The 18,903-nt window shown below is 45.0% G+C and overlaps 1 protein-coding gene across 1 annotated transcript in view; it reads left to right on the top strand.

Annotated features, from left to right (window-relative positions):
• The first annotated feature begins 5,081 nt into the window (after positions 1-5,081).
• OXSR1 (oxidative stress responsive kinase 1) overlaps positions 5,082-18,903 on the top strand; it is a 95,885-nt gene continuing 82,063 nt past the window's right edge. Inside the window, exon 1 of the mRNA XM_054814786.1 lies at positions 5,082-5,371. Coding sequence (XP_054670761.1) covers positions 5,302-5,371 — 70 coding nt within the window. The 5' untranslated portion in view covers positions 5,082-5,301. The remainder of the gene's footprint in view (positions 5,372-18,903) is intronic.

The raw sequence follows: 18,903 nt of genomic DNA, 5'->3' as shown, positions 1-18,903 counted from the left end.
TTGTAAACCAGAAGAGAGCAAGAGCTGATTATTAAACTGTGGTTCAGACATGTGGTAATCAAGATCTTTTTGTAAATATTTCTTAAACCTAGCATCAATTTTATATTAGATTTGAAGGAGGCAGCAAAGCTGTAATTTGTTACAGAGAGGGTTAACTGGCTTTCAATTTATATACTAAAAAATCATAAACTTAGAAGAAAAGAGTAAGAAGAAAAAACTTGTCTTGGTCATAAGCTCTTTGATTGCTTTCTGGAGCTTAAAATCTGGGGAGTATTTTCAGTGGAGGAAGTAAGAGAACAGTGCAGTGTTTCTGCTGAGAGGCAGTGGCAATGGGATAAGAAGTGTGTTTGCAGAGCGAAAGCTGGTTTCAGTAAACATACTGTGAGAACCAGAATTCACCTGTTAAAACAGGGCCTTCAGCTACTTGACTTCAAAATGACCTCAAAGGTGAATTTAAAATGACTTAGCACACCGGCACTCAATGACGGGGCGGAGATACATGGTGGGACACGGGATCACTTAGGGAAACCTGCTGGTGTGGTTTAGACTGGCATTTAGCTTGTGTTTTGAAAACAACTGTTATTAAAAACTTGCTCCAGTTGGAGGGTTCAAAATCACCATTCCTTCCTCCACTGCATGGTCCTTGCCTTATTTCTCAAAACCCAAAGCAAAGCTGCCAGGAGAAATCCCCAGAGAAAAAGTGCGGTGCCTGCCGCCTTTGTTGGCTGGAGAGGAAACTGCCTTGTACTTTGTTAAATAATCAGCTGCTGTTTGATAGAGTAAGGTCCGTTCAATAAACCTGGAAGCGTTTCCATGAAGAAAAAAATAGCGGGCAAATTTTGTAGTGAAACAAGGTCAGGCATTCTGCTTGCCGACACGTGCTTGCCCTATTCCGAATGCAATAAGACAGGCATTGTTGGACTCCCCCTCGCTTCAGCAAACCATGCCCGTACCAAGCAGTTCAATAAGCACATTAACTGCTATTGTTTGCAAGAATCGTGGTAACTAATGCAGTCACTTACTAATGGCGGGTTATTCACAGATTCACAGATTGGTAGGGGTTCGAAGGGACCTCTAGACATCATCTAGTCCAACCCCCCTGCTAAAGCAGGATCACCTACAGCAGGTTACTGAGGATTGCGTCCAGGTGGGTTTTGAATATCTCCAGAGAAGGAGACTCCACAACCTCTCTGGGCAGCCTGTCCCAGTGCTCTGTCACTCTCACAGTGAAGAAGTTTTTCCTCATGTTCAGCTGGAACTTTCTGTGTTCCAGTTTGTGCCCATTGCCCCTTGTCCTGTCACTGGGCACCACTGAAAGGAGTCTGGCCCCTTCCTCTAGGCATCCACCCTTTAGATATTTATAAGCATTAATAAGATCCCCTCTCGGTCTTCTCTTCTCCAGGCTAAACAGCCCCAGCTCTCTCAGCCTTTCCTCATACAAGAGATGTTCCAGTCCCCTCATCATCCTTGTAGCCCTCTGCTGGACTCTCTCCAGTAGTTCCCTGTCTGTCCTGAACTGGGGAGCCCAGAACTGGACACAATATTCCAGATGTGGCCTCGCCAGGGCAGAGCAGAGGGGAAGGATAACCTCCCTCGACTTGCTGGCCACGCTCTCCTTAATGCACCCCAGGACACCATTGGCCTTCTTGGCCATGAGGACACACTGCTGGCTCATGGACAGCTTGTTGTCGAAGGCTTATGATGCCTTAAAAAGCCTTTAACTAGAAACGTGGCAACAAATGCTGTGGCGCCAAACACTACCGAACTGTGACACCAAATGTCTCTGCATGGCTGTTCTGAAAGAGCAACTTCGGCTTTAACAGTAACAAGAAGAAAATGATGTATCTGAATGTATACATTGGTAGTAAGATGAAATCTGCAGTGCCTCGATGAGCAAACTGGAGTTTAGACTAGTTTTCTACAACGAAATTGTAAATGAAGTTAGTTTATGTTCACACTTGCGATGATGGTAAAATACACCAACCGTCAAGGATCCTTTACAGGTACTAAAGGTAGTAACATCTGTATGCTGAGTGTTAGAAACACCAATCTATGCATTAAACATCAGTTTTCTGATAGCCAATATTACATGAATGGAAAAAAAAAAAAGGGCAAAGAGCTGGATAGTGCCAGTAAGTTTCATTGAAACAATAAGTAATTGGCCCACAAAGGCAGGAAACTATGTGCCTTACGAGAATGAGAGCATTTTGTGTGAACACATGGGTTGTGTGCCCACTGTGCAAAGGCTCCCAGCCGGTCGCCAGGGAACACGAGCCCCAGGGACATTAGTGGAATGCAGGTGTCAGAGGAAAGCCTTTACTCTGCAGCAGAATCGATAGGAGGGCACTGCCTGCTCTAATCATGGTGGTGTTTTACTGGAAGTGGAAAAATATGGGAAACCCAGCTCTGAGACTTTTTCTCGGACTTCAGCCTTCTGACCTGAAAGATGTCTGGAGTTTTTCCACTTCTCAGTTTCCCCTAAAGCCTGGTCCAGAGCGGAGGTGGATACACCAGAAAACTGCTTTTCCACATCAGATTTCTACTAAAATCTCTCGTTATTACAACAAACCACTTGATTCATCAGCACCACTTCACAGGCTCTTTCATAAACAGAGGCACTGCCTCTGGCCTGAAGAGCTTACAACCTACACGAGACAGAAAAAATAAAGCAAATCATGAAAAGTAGGATAAGCAGAATATTAATGATGAACCAGGAGAAAGTGCTGCTTGGAGATTTGAAGCGGACTAAGGATTAAGATCTTTGCAGAAGCCAGCTCCATTTTTTCATATGTCATCGGACTCAGGTTGAAACAACCCGCTGAATGAATGAATGCAACAGCAATGCCTGACTTTTGAGGGACCCAAAATGCTGAGTTAATTTAAAAAATAATACAAAATTTGTGGGACCCAGATTCTATGTGAGAGATTTTGGTTTAAAAATGTGGAAATGCATTTTTCACTGCAGAGCTGGAAAACTAAAATACAGCATTCATCTGTGTAGGCTTATGTGGCCACTGGTGGACTTGTCAGTGCACATTTTACATTTTACTTTCGATCAAAGTCTGTGCTAATTCTTAAAGAACAAGGCTCATTGTGGACCTAACCCTGCCCCATTGATCTAAATCAATAGAGTTTTAGCATTGCCTTCAGGGGGGAGGATTTTCGACCCAAAATAACAGAATTCAAAATATGGGTCTGACTTTAAAAACACTGTGGTAAAATTAAGCATATCTAAGTCTCTTTGTGTTGTTGATGCCTGGCTCAGATCCATTTTTAACATGCTGTTAGGTATCAGAAATATGACACTGGCTACCCGAGTGCATGCTCTGGGGTAAAACTTGTTTCTAATTGCTACATGAACTCCTTTTATAACATGGTTAGAAGATCACAGAGACAGTTCTGAACAGTAATTAAACCATGTTTAGCAAATATTAAAAATTGCTCAGCAAAGGAATGTTTAATCCAGACAAGGAAAAACAGCTTTTCAGTTGGAAGCTCTGCCTTATGACAGAGACCATCGTTGTTGAGTGCCTGCACAGCAGCAAGCGAGATGGGACTGTGGGCCTCTTGCTTCCTTAGGACAAAAATGAGTACAAGGAAGGAGTTAGTGTCCTGCATTAGGTAGCACAAGTGAAAACAGTGGAGTCAGACCATGTGTTTGGCAGAGTACAGTGGCCCTCCACAAAGCCTGGTTCATCAGAGGCATCTCAGGAATTTGTCCTAATAAGCTAAAAATATGTATAACTGATGTTCTTTGACTCACAGTAGTGCCTGACATCAAGCTACAAGAAGAACAGTGACGGGCAAAGAAGAATGAAACCCGACACAGAAATTCCCAATCAATTCTCCTGATGTTTACTGTCATGCCTGGTGATAGAGACACACTGTTCTATCTATTTTATGTCGGAAAAAAAAAAATAATCCCTAAACTGCAAACACTTTAAACCTAAATATATAGACAGCAGCCTTCATGGGTTCATGGTACCAGCTAGCCTCATATACCTCAATCTTTTAATCTGATTTTTTTCCCCCACTGCCCACCAGATGTACTTCTGAACTCATCCAGATCAACACAGCTCCAGCTATGGACGTGTGAGCCATGAACCATAGGGTAAGGGTGTTGGACATACCCACGAATGTTGAAATTGCAGTGTGGAGCCAGCAGAAGCATCCAGCAGCTGAGAAACTGGAAAACTGCTCATCGTCAGAGACAGCAAAGAGAAAACCAGACCTTCTGATCCCTCCATACCCATCATAAACCCGGGAACTATTTTTAAATGTGGAATGTGGCTCCTCGAAGCGCCTGGACCGGGCTCCACACCTGCTCACTGCAAGGCTGCGGCTGGTGGGGAAATGGAGATGGGAGACAGTGGCTTGGCCCACTTTGGCTCAGCGTTAAAAAATCCCTCCTGGACCAAATACAGGCAAGGCCGCACCATCGCTTTCCATCCTTCCGCCCCGTGGGTTCCAATGGCACACCAGGGGAACACCACAGGGCTGCGGCACCGGCCGGCTGCCATCACATTTGGGAGGAGGGCAGCTGGCAGGCTGCGCTCAGGGCCTGCTACCACCTGCCAGGCTCTAAATCCCCCTCATGGCAGGCGCAGGCCCGGGTGCGGGCCCAGCGGCCCCTTCCCCTCCGCTCCCGGCCTTCGCTCCCAGCCCCGACCTGAGGCCCCGCAGCCGAAGGGACCCTGGAGGAGGACAAGACGCGACTGACAGCCTCTTCTCCAATAAGAGCTGCGGATTCGGCAGTTTGCAGCCAATCGCAGCCCGCAGTGGGGTCTTAAGCCAGCAGCCGCTCCCGCCTCTTGCCTGAGGGAGGGGAAGATGTGGGCAGCCGCCATCTTGTGTGTGGCATCCCCACCCTTCCCTTTCTCTTCCTTAAGGAGTCCCCTTCCTCTGTCCGCTTTCGGCAGCCCGCCGTACCGGCCCGTCCCCCGAGGCCGGTGGCGGCAGCCGACTAAACTGCGGTGGGGTGGTGTGGCGGCGGTGGAGGGACGCCACGCTCAAAATGGCGGCGGGCGGCGCCCCGTTGTGGCGGGCGGGGCGTGCGCGGGGCGACGTGCACGGGTGACGTCAGGGCGCTCTGGGCATGGGCAGGTGGAGGGAGCAGGCAAAGTTTGGCCGGCGGTAGCGGCGGGTGGTGGGGTTGCGGGTGTCGCTGCTGGCGGGGGTTCGGCTGGGGCTTGGGGAGACCGGGCTGCGCGGGGCAGCGTAGTGTCTCTCCGCTTCCTCGTTCCTGCGTGACGCTCCCCCTCGCGGCGCGGAGGGTGGGCGGGCGGCGGGCGCGGCGCGGCCATGGCCGAGGACCCCAGCGCGCTGCCCTGGTCTATCAACAAGGATGACTACGAGCTGCAGGAGGTCATCGGTGAGCGGCGGCGGGGCGGGACGGGGACGGTCGGCCCCCGCCCGGCGGCCGTGCGCGCTGCGGAGGGGATGGGGGGCGTGTGGGGCGCCTCCTCGCTGAGGGGGGTGTGTGTGTCCGCGGAGGGGGGTGGGGGGTGTCTGTCATCCCTCAGCTGAGGGAGGGTCCTGTCACACAGCCCCTGTCAAGGAGTGGGAGTGTGTGCCCCCCTCAGCGATGTGTGTGGGGAGGGTGTGAGGGGGGTCTGTCTTCCCCGCCCCGAGGCGTGTGGGGGTCCGGGAGAGCCCTTTACTCGCGAGAGAGATGTGTGGTGTGGGGGTCTGCCTCCACCCCCTCCCTCCACGGGGGGTGTCTCTGCGTCTGGGCTCCCCTGCCCTGGGGTGTGCGTGTTCAGCGAGGGGCTGGGTGGGTCGGGCCTGCCGCTCCACTTCTGCAGCCTCTCCGTGGGTGCGGGGCTGCTCCCCCTCTTCGCATGTGTGTGGGACCCATGGAGGGGGGCGTGGGTCTGCCCCACTCCCAGCAGAGGCTTGAGGTGGTCATGGGGGGGAGCACCCCCCTGGCAGGGGGCTCATGTCCCTCTTCTGCACCGGGCCGTACGTATCCTCATGCCGGGCTGGGGGGACGGAGCAGGACGGGGCCCACGCCGTGGGGGTTCTTCTGTCTGCCTGGTACCATGCGAATTCGCATGTGCTGGGCCTGTAGCAGCAAACTCCACAGCTTACGTGGGCTCTCCCCTTCCAGGGCACCCCTATTGGTATTGAGGGGGGGACTCTTAGCAGTTTTGGAGCCCTGTCTTGCTTTGATCCATGCAGGGGACAGAGAGTTTTGTAACGTTGCCGAATGAGCCTTTTATCCTGGGTTTTTGCTGCTGCTGTGAATTTTCATTCATTGTCCTCGCAGCTTGAGGCCCCAGCCTTGCTCTTTCCATTAAATTCCCCCCCCCCTTACTCTCTCTTGGCTTTAAACTGCACAGTTAACAAAGGCTGTACTGATTTATTGGCTGTCTCAACCATTTTGCTGGGGTGTGTGTTTGAGGGATATATTGCTCTAGGGCGAGTATGTGACACATCTGAGGTGGTGCCACAGGTGACTCTAAGGTCAGTGTCTCCCGTAAAGCAGGAGGTGGCTGGGCAGGCTCCTGGCCAAAGGCTTTTATGAAGGAGGTTAATTTTTAGAGTCATCTTTATGGAGTGCTTTTATTTGAAGTTTATAAATGGTGTAGCACTATCATGCCCAGGCCTTCCATCTCTGCCTCATGGGGAGACTTATTTTCTGTTAAGGAGGGCGGGAGAGTTTGTGAAAATGCTGTTTTAAGAGATTAAATTCTTGGCATTGTTTAAAAGTAGGAAGGAACTAAAGCTGTGGAGGGGGGGAAATCCTTGTGGAAATCCCTGTTGCTCTGTGGGATCAAGCTTTGTCCTCTCCCTTTGCTCAGTGGGAGCAGCAGTGCTTTAGGAAGGAGACAAACTCGATGTAGTAAAGACGGGGAAGGCGTAATGTTACAGCTCAACCCTTAAAACCTCCTTTGGAAAATGTGCCCTCAGGAGGATGATGTTCAGCCGCTTTGAGTAGCAGGAGATAGGGTGTGGGGAGGCAGGGGGAGGACATGCCACCCATTTCTCTGGGAAAAGAAACTGGATCTGTGTGTGGAAATGTGCCTTTTTTTTCTTCTGGGAGCTAGCAAAGGGGTGCTGTGGTAGCACAAAGCAAGGATTTGGGCTTGAGTATCCAACGAGACAATCTGCCTCTTTGTAGCTGGGGAGCAGAGTGGGATGGGAACAAAAGGGAATGTAAATGCACTTCTGCTCTTAGGAGAACTTGCTGCTGAAGACGCACATCGTACAGCCTCAAAGTATTAGGAGGAGGAGCACAGAGATGTGTCATTGTCTCATGTTAATTGACAGAACCTGGGGAGAAATCAGGAAAGAAGTATTTAATTTCTTCTGTACCTTTTCCCTGTCCCTCTGTAAACCAAGTTTCTGGAAATTGCCCATTCATTGAAAGATTGTGTTGGCATTCTGGCATGTGATGGAGTGTACACTGAAATGTGTATATTGCAAGCATATGGTTTCTCTTTTTAACTTTCCCATCCCCCGCTCCCCTTACTCATTTCAAACATTGGTGTGTCTGCCAGCGTCCTGGATGGAGATGTGGCAGAAGTTTCCTAACATGTATATGATTTGTAGGACAAAATGTCACTGTGTTAACTGAGCTGGACTGCCTTGCCCTCCTGCTTCATGTCTGCTGTAAACCTTGAGAGTTTTTCTTTTTCTCTCTTTTTTTTTTTTTTTTTTGACCTCTTTACTTCTGTAGAGCTGTAAAAGTCTTTCAGCAGGGAACAAAGAGATGTCCTGGTGTGGAAAGAGATGAACCTTGCACCGGTGCTTTTGAAGTATTTAACTTGTTTCCTGATGAAAAACGTTGCTCTTTATATTTAGAGTCCGACATTCAGTAGATTACCAGCTCAGCTATTTTTCCACATCAGAATAAAGGAAATCCATGTGTAGTCCAATTCCTTAATTTGTGCTGGTTTTGCCTGGAAATAGCCATATGTGGCTTTCATTTGACATGGATGGCTCCATACCAGTTTGGTGCAGGAATTGAAAGAGCAAGTTTTCTACCTTCAAAGAGAACTTCTCCAGTAAAACTGCCCTCCTGATTCCGGCTAATACTAAAAAAAAGGATTACTCAGCACTGGGGATGACTCATGCCATCATAAAGGTATGGATTAATGCCTGCATTTATTATGCTTGGTTAGAGTTAGTAACTGCTGAGTAGCCTCCTTAGGCTTAAATAATTTCTGTTCCACTGAATCAAGGAACCTTACTCAGGATCAGAACCTGACTTTCATTTCAAAAAAGGAAAAAATGGAGATGGGGTAGAAGAAGCAATTTATAAAGCATTTTTATGAAATGTACCCCCAGAGCAGCGATAGTCTTTGCAGGTGAATACCACCTCTGGAGACATCTAAATATTTATCTAAAAAGAAAAATGTACTCTGTGCTGGTGGTTGTGAAGGTGGTCTTCCAAGCGTGGATTGCATACAAATCACGGCAGTCTTCTTTTTGAAGCTTAAAAAAAAAATTTGACCTCATGCTGCTTGTGCTGATCAGATACTCACACATGCAGGTTCCCTTGGATCTCAATTCCTGTTGGAAATGCTGGTAGCGGTAGTGAAGTTGATTGGAACTGGGTCATTCTCATTTTGCTACTTTTTTGGAAAGATGAGAGCTGTGCTGGCTGTGGCTGTTTGATTTAGGAGCATCCTCTTTGCTGTGAACAGTCTGTGCCAGAAACAGAAGATAAATTAGCAATGGGAGTGCTCCCTTGCTCTATTCCTGTGCCCTTTCTCCCCTGACAGATTCCTTCGTAGTGATGAGGACAATGCAGGCTGCATGAACAGATGTGGTGGGAGTTTCTTCTCCCCTCAGGAATCAAGCTTAAATTGAAAATTGAATTCACCATTTACTGAATGATTAGGTTTTTTAATGACTGCGGTTCGTGTGGCTTTTAACTTGGACTTTGCCTGTGAACACATTGATATTGAGTTGAATATTTAAATTTCTAGCCTAGTTCTTCCCAAACACTACATGTGAGTGTATGTATGCCCGTGTGGGAGAAACTTTCTTTTGCAGGTATAGAGGAACTTCTTAGAATTAAGATTTTCTCTTCCCCAAACTTTATCAAAATGTCTGTGGTCACCCATCTTGTGCTTGGTAGTAATCTCATGCAGTGAAAAAAGCACGGTCATTGAAGAAAAGCAGCCTGTAAGTACTCACCAGGTATGATTAAGTCTTTAGACTTATAAACCAGGCTGGAATGGGAGACTCTTGTCCAACAATAACTTTTTAGGTTTCTTTTTTTGAGGCATGCTGTTGATTTTTACCTGTGAGTCTTATGTGCTAGCTGCAGCCAGTTTCGTATGCCTAAGTATTTAAAACCCATTGAAGAAAAATGTTACAGTCTATAAAATATAACTGCTTGAGAACTAAATTGAGCGTTTAGACTTCAGTCTTCATGCCATATGTTTTGTTTTAGCATTTTCTCGCAGATTCCCACTCCTCCTCACCCAGCCTAGCTAAACAAAATTCATTCCTGCAGTGTATGCCCAGTATTCAGGCTGGTTAATTCATTTGAAGACTTGCTTTGTGTGCCTATTTGTAAAATTTTCCCACTTCAAGTTGGTAGAAAAACCTTTTTGTTGTCTTACATTATGTTAAAGCTTATATAAAATTATCTTTGGTCAAATGTAGATCTGTTAAAAAAAAAAAAAAAAAGAGGTCATTCACAGTCCTTGGTCTGCTTCGGCACTGAAGTGGGTAATGCTCTGTACTGTGGTTTCTCAGCTGCTTGGACATAGAGAAATAAATTCTCTTGTGTATTCCTGAGTGAGACACAATAGCCAGGTTACTCCTGCGTCCAGGCTACCTTTTCTTTGAATACTTGGCACACCTCATTGCTTTAAGACCTTTGATACCATCTTTCTACTAGATTAGGGCTAAATTGAATTGACCGTCACCTCTTGCGAAGTGAAAGCAAAAGGTGTTTGTGCATGTGTCTTTGTTTAGTGTTTCTGTTGTTTACTCTCTGATAGGAAGGAGGATAAAATGCACAAGGAAGCAGACTGAGGACTTACAAAGCCAAGCAGTGGTGAAAGAGGCTGGCTGGGAAGAATACGTTGTTGTTACTGAAGTGGTGTGGCTGCCTTGCGTACTGATTTGAGGGGAGGGCAGAGATGGTTCCTGCTGCTTTCAGCTGTTCTGGGATATTAAGAAAAAACCAAAACATTTGGGGTGTTTCATGTGGAAGTAGTTCACACTTTCCCATGGTTGGTTTCTACGTGGTAGTTGCTTCCAGTGCTGCTAGCTTCCCAGACAGATTAATGTTTAACACTTTCATTTCTCAAGAATACCATTTAAATAGTTTCAATTTAATGCAAGTATCTTGGCTAGTGCTGGGAAATGTGGATGTGCTGTGCTCCTGAGCACACCCGAGGGGTGTATACACTGGCTGACAATTGCATGCCTGGGAGGCTGCTTCCTTCTGCAACTGATGAAATCTTGGAGAGGATCAACTCTTCCCCAGAACGTTTGCCTGTTTAAACTTGGCAGCATCTATTTTATTTCTGCTTGCCCACCAAGTCAGTGTCTAGAGATGTAATATTTTAATAAAAGTTGGAGCTATTTAAAATGATGGGCAATAACATTGGTTCTTATTGCTAATTGTGTTAGTGAATTGCGAAAAACTGCATTTTGGTCAAATTTTCTTGGAAGATTTCCCCTAAAATGCATGATATCAATCATAAATCTCTGTAGTCATAAATTTAGCTGTGGACATGCTAATGGAGTGCTTGTAAACTCAGTGTTATTAAACTTTCTTAATAGGGAGAGACAGACTTGAGAGCTTTGTGGGTATAGAAGAATAGCTGTTGGAGCAGTGGAATTTGGCATTGCAAAATCTTTGAAATATCAGGATCCTGGGACTTTCCAGATGGGTTTAGGCTATTACCCTGCACTCCCTTTAGAATCAAATAACTGAAATGCACATGCAAAGATCTGGGCTCTCAAAGTTGCGGCAGTTTCCTGTGACTTTACCTGAGGGAGTTCAGCTGTGACATTTAAAAAAAAAAAAAACAACCCTATCAAACTGTCTGTCTTTCTGGCAGTCATGCGGGAAAGTCTCAGAAGCAGGGTTAGGTCCCTGAGTGATGGGTAGTCCAGGCTTTTTACCAGAAGGTCATCGCTCTTGGTGTGTGAGAGGAGATGTGGTACCTCTGATGTGCAAAATAATGCATATGCTAATGAAGAGAGCCATGCTAAGAACAAAATCAAACTTGTCTGAGTAAGACAAGATCATTGCAGCAAATAGTGTAAATCTAGCTAAATGACAACAGGGTTACAGGTACCTGACTAGTTCCACGATACTGTTTCAGTATTTCTTGTGTTCCTTTTGTGCATGAATACAAATGAAGAGACTGACCTTAGTGTGGGATTCTGTCAACTGTAAGGTTGATCCCTTAGGTTGTCCGGGTGTGTCATTTGCCTTGAAACACTGCTAATGCGTGGGGTTCTCGTGTTAATCACCACAGCCTGCATAGTCTGGTTAAAAACACGGACTATGTGGTTCTGTCACATAGTACAAGCAGGTAGGAATTTGTGGTGATCCAAGTGCAAAAAGGAAAACTCCAGTATTTCTTTTCAACCCTCCTCAATCGCTGCAATATCCAGCAACATTTTTTTTTCCAAGTCCTTTCTTTCACCACTCCCCAAGGTTCTTGAAGATTGTTGCTTTCTGATATGCATCACTGCACGCAGAATTTTTGCTTAATACATATTTTCTGTAATTAAGAGAAATTCCACTCTTGGAAAAAAAAATACTTGGTTATGTATCAACCTCCACCAAACTAGAGTTTAACACGCCTTGCAAGGATTTCTTCCCTCCATCTCCCATCCATTATTTTTATACAGCTTGTAGTGCATGCTTGTGAAACAACACTTTCAAACTTACAACTCAGTCGAATTAAAATACATTTTTTGAGGGAATACAGAAAAGCTCTTCTGAATAAGGTTTTAGTTTCTTGCCAAATTTCAATTTTCTGCCCCATCCGTTTTGTCTTGAGAGCTACTGACTTGGGGGCGGGGGAAAGAGAAATACCTTGTTTTGTTTCATTTAACTGTTTCATGCTAAACTGACTATACCATTCTCCCAAATGGGTATTTCCATCAGGCAGGAAATGAGCCTATGTAAATTCATCCTGGAGAGAAAAGGTACGAGCAGCTGTTAAAGAAGAATAGTGCGAGTTGAAATACTTCAGTGGTTGACTCTGAGTGTAGTAAATTCTCCTAGGGTTTTGCCAAAATTTTACTGCTTTATAGTCATGAATGGTAATTTAAGCACAAACTTTACTCTCTTTGCTGCTAGCACCTTGCTATTAATAAAGCTGTGTGGGAGGATGCTCCGATTCCTTTTCATCCATCTGCAGCATTGTTAATTAAGTTAAAACTGCAGAGTAAAATTTTGACCTTGAGTACCCCACTGAGTCTTCTGGTGAGATCTAACTGAGCATGTAGCTTGTCCTGTGGTGTCCTCTGCTAGCTTGTTGTCTGGAAGAAGTTAAGTTGCCTTTTGTCTTAGAGGGGAGTTAATTGACAAATTTTGTAGTTTGTTAGAGGGGAGAGTGTTGTCGAGTAGGAAAGCGTTCTAAAAAACTAGTTGTGAACGTGGAATTGTATTGACATGCTTGTGGTCAGGATGTGAAATTATTGCATCTTGTGGCAATTCAACATAATGTTTGGTAAAACTGAAGTCTTCTTAAATATTGGATGAAAGCTCCATGGTTACTGTTGGACAGGTTGTGCATTTTCATTTTTGATTCAGTCTAATTTAGGCTCTTGCTCATTTTTAGTCTTCAGGGGATTGTAAGTCCGTTTTCTCGGGTTCCAGGATTTGTTCCAGCTCTCTGAAAAGGAAGTTCTGAAAACAGTTGAAAGAGTGAGAAATGATAGCATTTGAAAATGTAGAGAGCAAGTTAAAAGCTGTGGGATGAGAGCACTTAACGAATATTTTTCTTAAGGAAATTAGCTGGCCATGCTCAGAGCTGATACCTGTTGAAGTAAGCGGGGCAGCTGAAACAGCAGTCAGGCATTTTAGGCCATCTCCTGCTTCAGGCAGACAACACGATACTAGGTTATCTTGATGGTTTAAAAACTCATAAAGATGATGCCTCTTCTCATGGAGTAAACACCTTTCCTGCAACATCCCCAGGGATGGATTTCATTATGTCAATTTTCAGAATACAAATGGAAAGCTACTGTCACTTATTTTGCTGAGGCACAGAGCTAGAAAGGACTCCCAGGGTCACGGAGTCCAGTTCCCTGCTATCGCAGATGCCAAACTGTATAATCCCTATATCAAATTAATGAGTGCTTGTGTTTGAAATGGTGCATGGGGGAATTACAGGCACACGTTCTATTAAACACTCAAACCTCCGTGTGACCCTGTCATCGCTGTATGAAACAGCTGCTTAATGGATTCCCTACGACAGTGGGAAGTAACAATGCCTTCCCTTTTATAGCGTGAGTCTATAGCTCAGTGTTTTGCTTATGCTGCTTGCTTTATGTTCAGGCCATATCCACAAGGATGTGTCCCAGTGAAGGTATGGGAGAGTTGCAGCTTGGCATTTGTGCTGTCTCCAAACCTTAAATGCGTTGGCTACAAATGTCTCTGACTTCTGATTCCTTAAGATCTGCCAGTGAAAACTGAGTCCTTTGGAAACTGGATGTGTTATATGTCCTCGCTTGTACGAACCTCACCTCCTAGGCCACTTCTTTGTGAACCTCTTTGTCTCTCCCCTTGCGAGGTAGTGCACCAAGCGAGTTGAAGGCTGTGGCTGTAAGTTCCATCTCTTTGCTAAAGTAAAAATTGTAATCGAGGATGCCAAGTGCTGTCTAATAAATAACTTGGTATTAACAGCTAAGGAATACCTGGCTATTGACTTCCAGCGAACTGTAGTTCACTGGAAAAAGTGACTTGAGCATGAACTCTTTTTCTGTTGAACAACTCACCAATGCAAATCTTTATTTGAACAGCTGATGAACTAGCAGCCTGAGCATAGTTATTTGTCCAGATCCTAAGGCTGAGGATGGTTCTCATTACTCCTGGTTAAAGAATGTAATTTTTAACCAGTGGACTAATCTTGTATGCTGAATATGCTAATAGATGCAGGAAGGATTTATTAGATCAAACTATTCCCTGAAAAGAAAAGATAATAGCCTTCAAGAGAGGACATATCAGATACTTAAAAGCTTATTTACCTAAAATAACCACTGTACTATCAAACATCTGCACTGTATGCAGACAGATTGTTCTGTTTAGTGGAATCCTGGCCAAATAAAATATCCTCTACAGTTGACAATTACAGTTGAGACAGAGTTCAAAGATAAATGTTGGGAGGGAAGAAAGGAGAACGCTGGCTTGGCTACTGTACCAGAGCTGTATTTCGACCCTTGGTAATACCTGATGACAGCCAGCATGATATTTACATTGCTGCATATACCATAAAGACAACTGACAGTGATTAAAAGGGAAGGATAAACCTTCTCCAGTAATATTGCTGTGTTTGGAAATGAGATGTTTGAGCCTGCTTTCCATCGTGTGGAATTAACACTGCATAGCTGCAGTGCCCTTTAAATTAGCCAGAGATCCTGGCACGAAATCAAATAAATATAATTGGTTTCAAACTGAAAATCTAATTTAGGCATGCTAATAGCATCTTAAGTAAGTGTGGCAGGTCACGCAGGACTTGTGTAACTGGCCCTTGGAGCTTACTGTTGTTACTGTCATGGGGAAAATGGTCTCAAAGGCATTCCCCAAACCACCCGGGTGCCTTGTGCAGCTGGAGGGTGTTTGTATTTTCTGGTGAGGTTCTGGTCAGACTGTCGGTGTGTCCGTAGTGTTTCCGTGCTTTTCAAGGTGGGTTTCAGGTCTTCCATGCTTCGGTATTTGCAGTGAAAAGGTTGAGGACACCATCAGATGGGCTGATACTTGCCCCTGTTAATTCTTCTCTCCACTGATACCATCATACCATCTGTGACCAGGGGCTTTTTCCTCTTTTTTTTTTTTTTAAATTTTCTTTTTCCTGCATCTCTTGTTCTAGCGTACAGTCCGATGGCTGGGTGGCTGCAGCTCTGCTGTGTTCAGCACCGCTTGGAGGTAGGGAGGCAGCTGAAAGCCTGGCTCAGCTGCGTGTACTGTAAACTGGTGACTGTAGGTGAAGCAGTTCATTTGTGAAATCAAACAGCGAAATGACCCGGTGACAATTTTGTCAGATATCTTGCTGACATGCTTTGCATGGCCAACCCTATTCATTGCCCTCTGTTCCAGTCCTGGCCTTTGTTATATTGACAGACTGACCATTTTCTCTCCAAAGCTGTCACTTCTGTGCTTAGTCTGTAAGGATTCCCAACCTGAATGTTTGCTGAAGGTGGGAAAACAGATGATGTTTTTCTGTGTTCAGGGCCTAAGAGATATCGAAAGAGTTTCGAGAGAACAATGCCGCCTGGGGTGGGGTGAAAATTTCCATAAGACTCCCCTTCCTTTCTGCAGAAACTTTGGCATTGAGTCGTGCAGTTTACAGTAGCTAGATCTCTCTACAGCTTACAAATCAGCGAGTCATTTATTTATAACGTGGAGTTTGATGGGACCATGGGGAGATGTACCCAGCCCATCAGTTGCTGATAGCTCTGAAAATGATTTTGGACTTCTTGCAAGTGACTGGATGCGGGTTTGTATTCCTCCTTTCGAGTTCGAGAACTGAATTAAAGTCCTGGGCAATTGGTCTGCAGTGTCAAATGTTCCTGTATTGATGATGGACCACTGGAGGAGAAGCATGTCTAAACAAGTGGTGGCAGCACTGTATGATCTTTACTGTGGCTTATCATTGCTTTTCTCTGTACACGGAGCATTAGGATTCTTGAAAGACATTGTCTTACATGGGCAGAAACCTCTGAGCTCTGAATGCAATGTGTGGGTTTCAGTGGTATTGTCAACAGCGAGAGCTCCCATCAAGATGGTGAATAATTCACTGTCAGCAAGTTTACGTGCAGTTCAAATATTTTGGCTGTGTTTCTAATTTGATAGCTGTTTCACAAATCTGCTTCTCCTTATTTTCTGAAATTCTTTGAACAAACTGGATTAATGCTGGAATATTAATTGTCTGTTGGACACTGCAGGTACTAACATGAAATGATTGAGCAAAGATTCTCAGACTTTGAGAAAAGCATATAATTGAGTCTTAACAACATAAATCCCTTGTGTGAGTACCGTTTGAAATAAATGACCTTGCAACTTGCACAGAATTGCAAACTACTTGAGCTGTGACTATACTGGAATAAATGGTCAGAGGTCATTGCAAAGAGATACACCTACAATTTAAATGAAACAAATGTAGTAGTTCACAAGTAATAACTGTGCTTTGTCCCCTTCCTCCTTCTCATTAAAAGGTCTAGACTGTAGTCGTCAGATGTGCTGGTGCAAAATAAAAGTAACTTGTATTTAAGTCTTAATTCTGTGCCTGGACATATTAGCTCCCAATTATTGCCCTTTCTCAATGTGTTGTCCAGCACACGCACTGTGTCTTAATGTGTGTGCAGTCACCTTTGGCTTGAACCCAGCTACATGTTCGCAGCACTTGGCTGTGCTCAAGGTGAGCCTGTATTGAATGTGCTGCGTTCGCTGATGTGAGTTAGGCTGTATTGAAGGGCGGGGTGACATTTTGACATTGACCACATGGCAATGCGAAGTTTTAGAATAATTTATTTAAAAAAGGGGGTTGAGCTATTCTTTTTAAAGCCTTTTTCTCAGAAATGTGAGGGTAGCTACTCTCTTGTAAATGTGGGAGTTCAGCTATTGCACCTACCTGTAGGACTGCTGCACCTGCATAGTGCAAGTGTCTTCATATATAGTGTGTACTTATGCTGTGATATTCAGTCAGTGGGGATTGCCGGTTTTCTTCCGCCCCCCCAATACAGACTTTAAATTTGGCTTCCTCACAACCGTTAAGTCTGCTTCTGCTTTTTTGGCTTTACTTATGCTTCTTTGTTATAATCGATGATTTATTTTTTCCCTGCAGTGTATTAGCAAGTATTTCTTTCCCTCTTCTCTATTCAATATCTTTCTGCCTCTGCTGTAGATAAAATACTGCACGACTGGAGTTGAGAGAGGGTGCACCAAGTTAAACCTGGCCTCTTGCTGCCACTACCAAGGTTTTAAATAGGGTATTACCATCTTGCACTGTGGATGTGTCGTCCTTCAGCTTGTGGAGAAATGAGTGTAAAACCCTGGTTCCTCTCCCTACGGGAAATACTATTCATAGTAAATCTGTGTCAGGAACAAGTGGTGGAAAGGTCTGGGAGTGGATGTGCAGCTCAGGAGCTTCCTGGGGGTAGGTGCATGTCTGCACTCCCTGTGCTACTGTGGGAAGGGAGCTCTGCTCACTCTTGTGGTTTTGTAGCTTTTTTGTCATCTTGGCCATGGATTGCTGTGCTGCTCCTTTTGTTCCCCATAGGTTTTTTCAACCAGACACAGAACAAAACCGACTGAATTTTCCCTTGCTGGTTTCACTGCTACTCACAGTGTTTCCAACAGCAGCATTCAGAGTTGGCCTGCCATTTGGGTTTGCTCTGAGCAGTGCTAGAAGCACCCAAGTGATCTTCCTGCTGCTTCAGGGCTGTAACCTCACTTCTAGCATCATTAACATTTGCAACGCTCTTCCTGCAGTACTGGTCTGAGTAGATGACACTTTCCTGTGAAAGCTTTCACCTCACTGTGGGTGAGCAGATTTTTTCATCCTCTCTGTGGCAGTACTACAAATATGTCTGAGTCCCATTCTGAATTCCCTTTGGTTTTATTAATGCTATTTGTAACTGTCACTGTGGATTGCATCTTCCATTTTGTAGCAGGAATTTGATACATAGTGGGGAGGTGGCTTGAAAAACTATGACCGTATTCAAGCAACATTAACATTATGTTACTTTACTCTTCCTGAATCATGGGGCTTGTGCCTGGAAGACTTTTGACATCCAGTGGACTCTTCTTACTGGAGTTCTGCTTGGGGAAAGGGGTATTCCCACCTTGTAGTGACCTGGCTACAAATTTAAGAGTAGGCTTTTTTGCTAGCTTGTTTTCCGAAGAGAGTTGCTCTTTACAAGAGGACTCTCTTCTCACCAGAAACCTCAAATGAGGTGGAGAAAATAGAGGTATAACTTTGCCTTTATCGCAAATGGACCAAACAATGCAAGATCAGTCTGAGTTTGCAATCTGGTGTTTTATTTCTGTTTTAATTAGATCTGTATCTGCCTTGTGCTCTGTAAGAATGCTTAAGAAATTCTATTCCCAGTCTTGTAGCTTCATGTTTTATTACTGTATTGTCCTTGGAATGAGTAACCACAAAGCAGAGCTCCCACAGCTCTTTGGCATGAGGCTGTCAAAGAGTTGAAGCATTGGGAGATGGAGGTTGCTGTCCCTGTGCCTGCAGTGGCAGGCATGAATACAGAGTCTGTTCTAAAGCATTAAAGGTCTCCAGGGCTTTGGGTGTCCTGTCTGTGTGATCTGGAGTGAGGACCATTAACATCACATCCTCAACCAAGAGATCTTGGGGGGGTATGTGTGATTCCACAACTGGATCTTCTGCTCGTTGTTATAGATGTGTAATCCCATAAAAAGATGTGAAGCAAACCGTCTACTTCTCTTGCTGCTTCTGCAGCTGATGACAACAGGGTGATTTATTTGGTTGGTGTAACCAGCAGGATGTAAGATAAACCCTTTGAGAGATCGTGCCAGAGCCCACAGGACATGGTTCTGAATTTTTTTTTTTTTACCTGAAACTGATACCTGGAGCCTGAAAGCCATTGCTTGGTCCAGAGCAGCCTTGCAGGGAAGTGTTTTGTGTGCATTGTTCATAAGAGGAAAACCCGGGGGCACAATTATAAACAGAGCCTGCGTCACGAGCGGCTTTCTGGCGCTGCACTCCAGATAGT

This window comes from Grus americana, chromosome 2, assembly GCF_028858705.1.
Source record: "Grus americana isolate bGruAme1 chromosome 2, bGruAme1.mat, whole genome shotgun sequence".
Classification (NCBI taxonomy): Eukaryota; Metazoa; Chordata; class Aves; order Gruiformes; family Gruidae; genus Grus; species Grus americana.
Note: the sequence above shows the minus strand (reverse complement) of the source record. Positions and strands in the feature narration are given on the sequence as shown.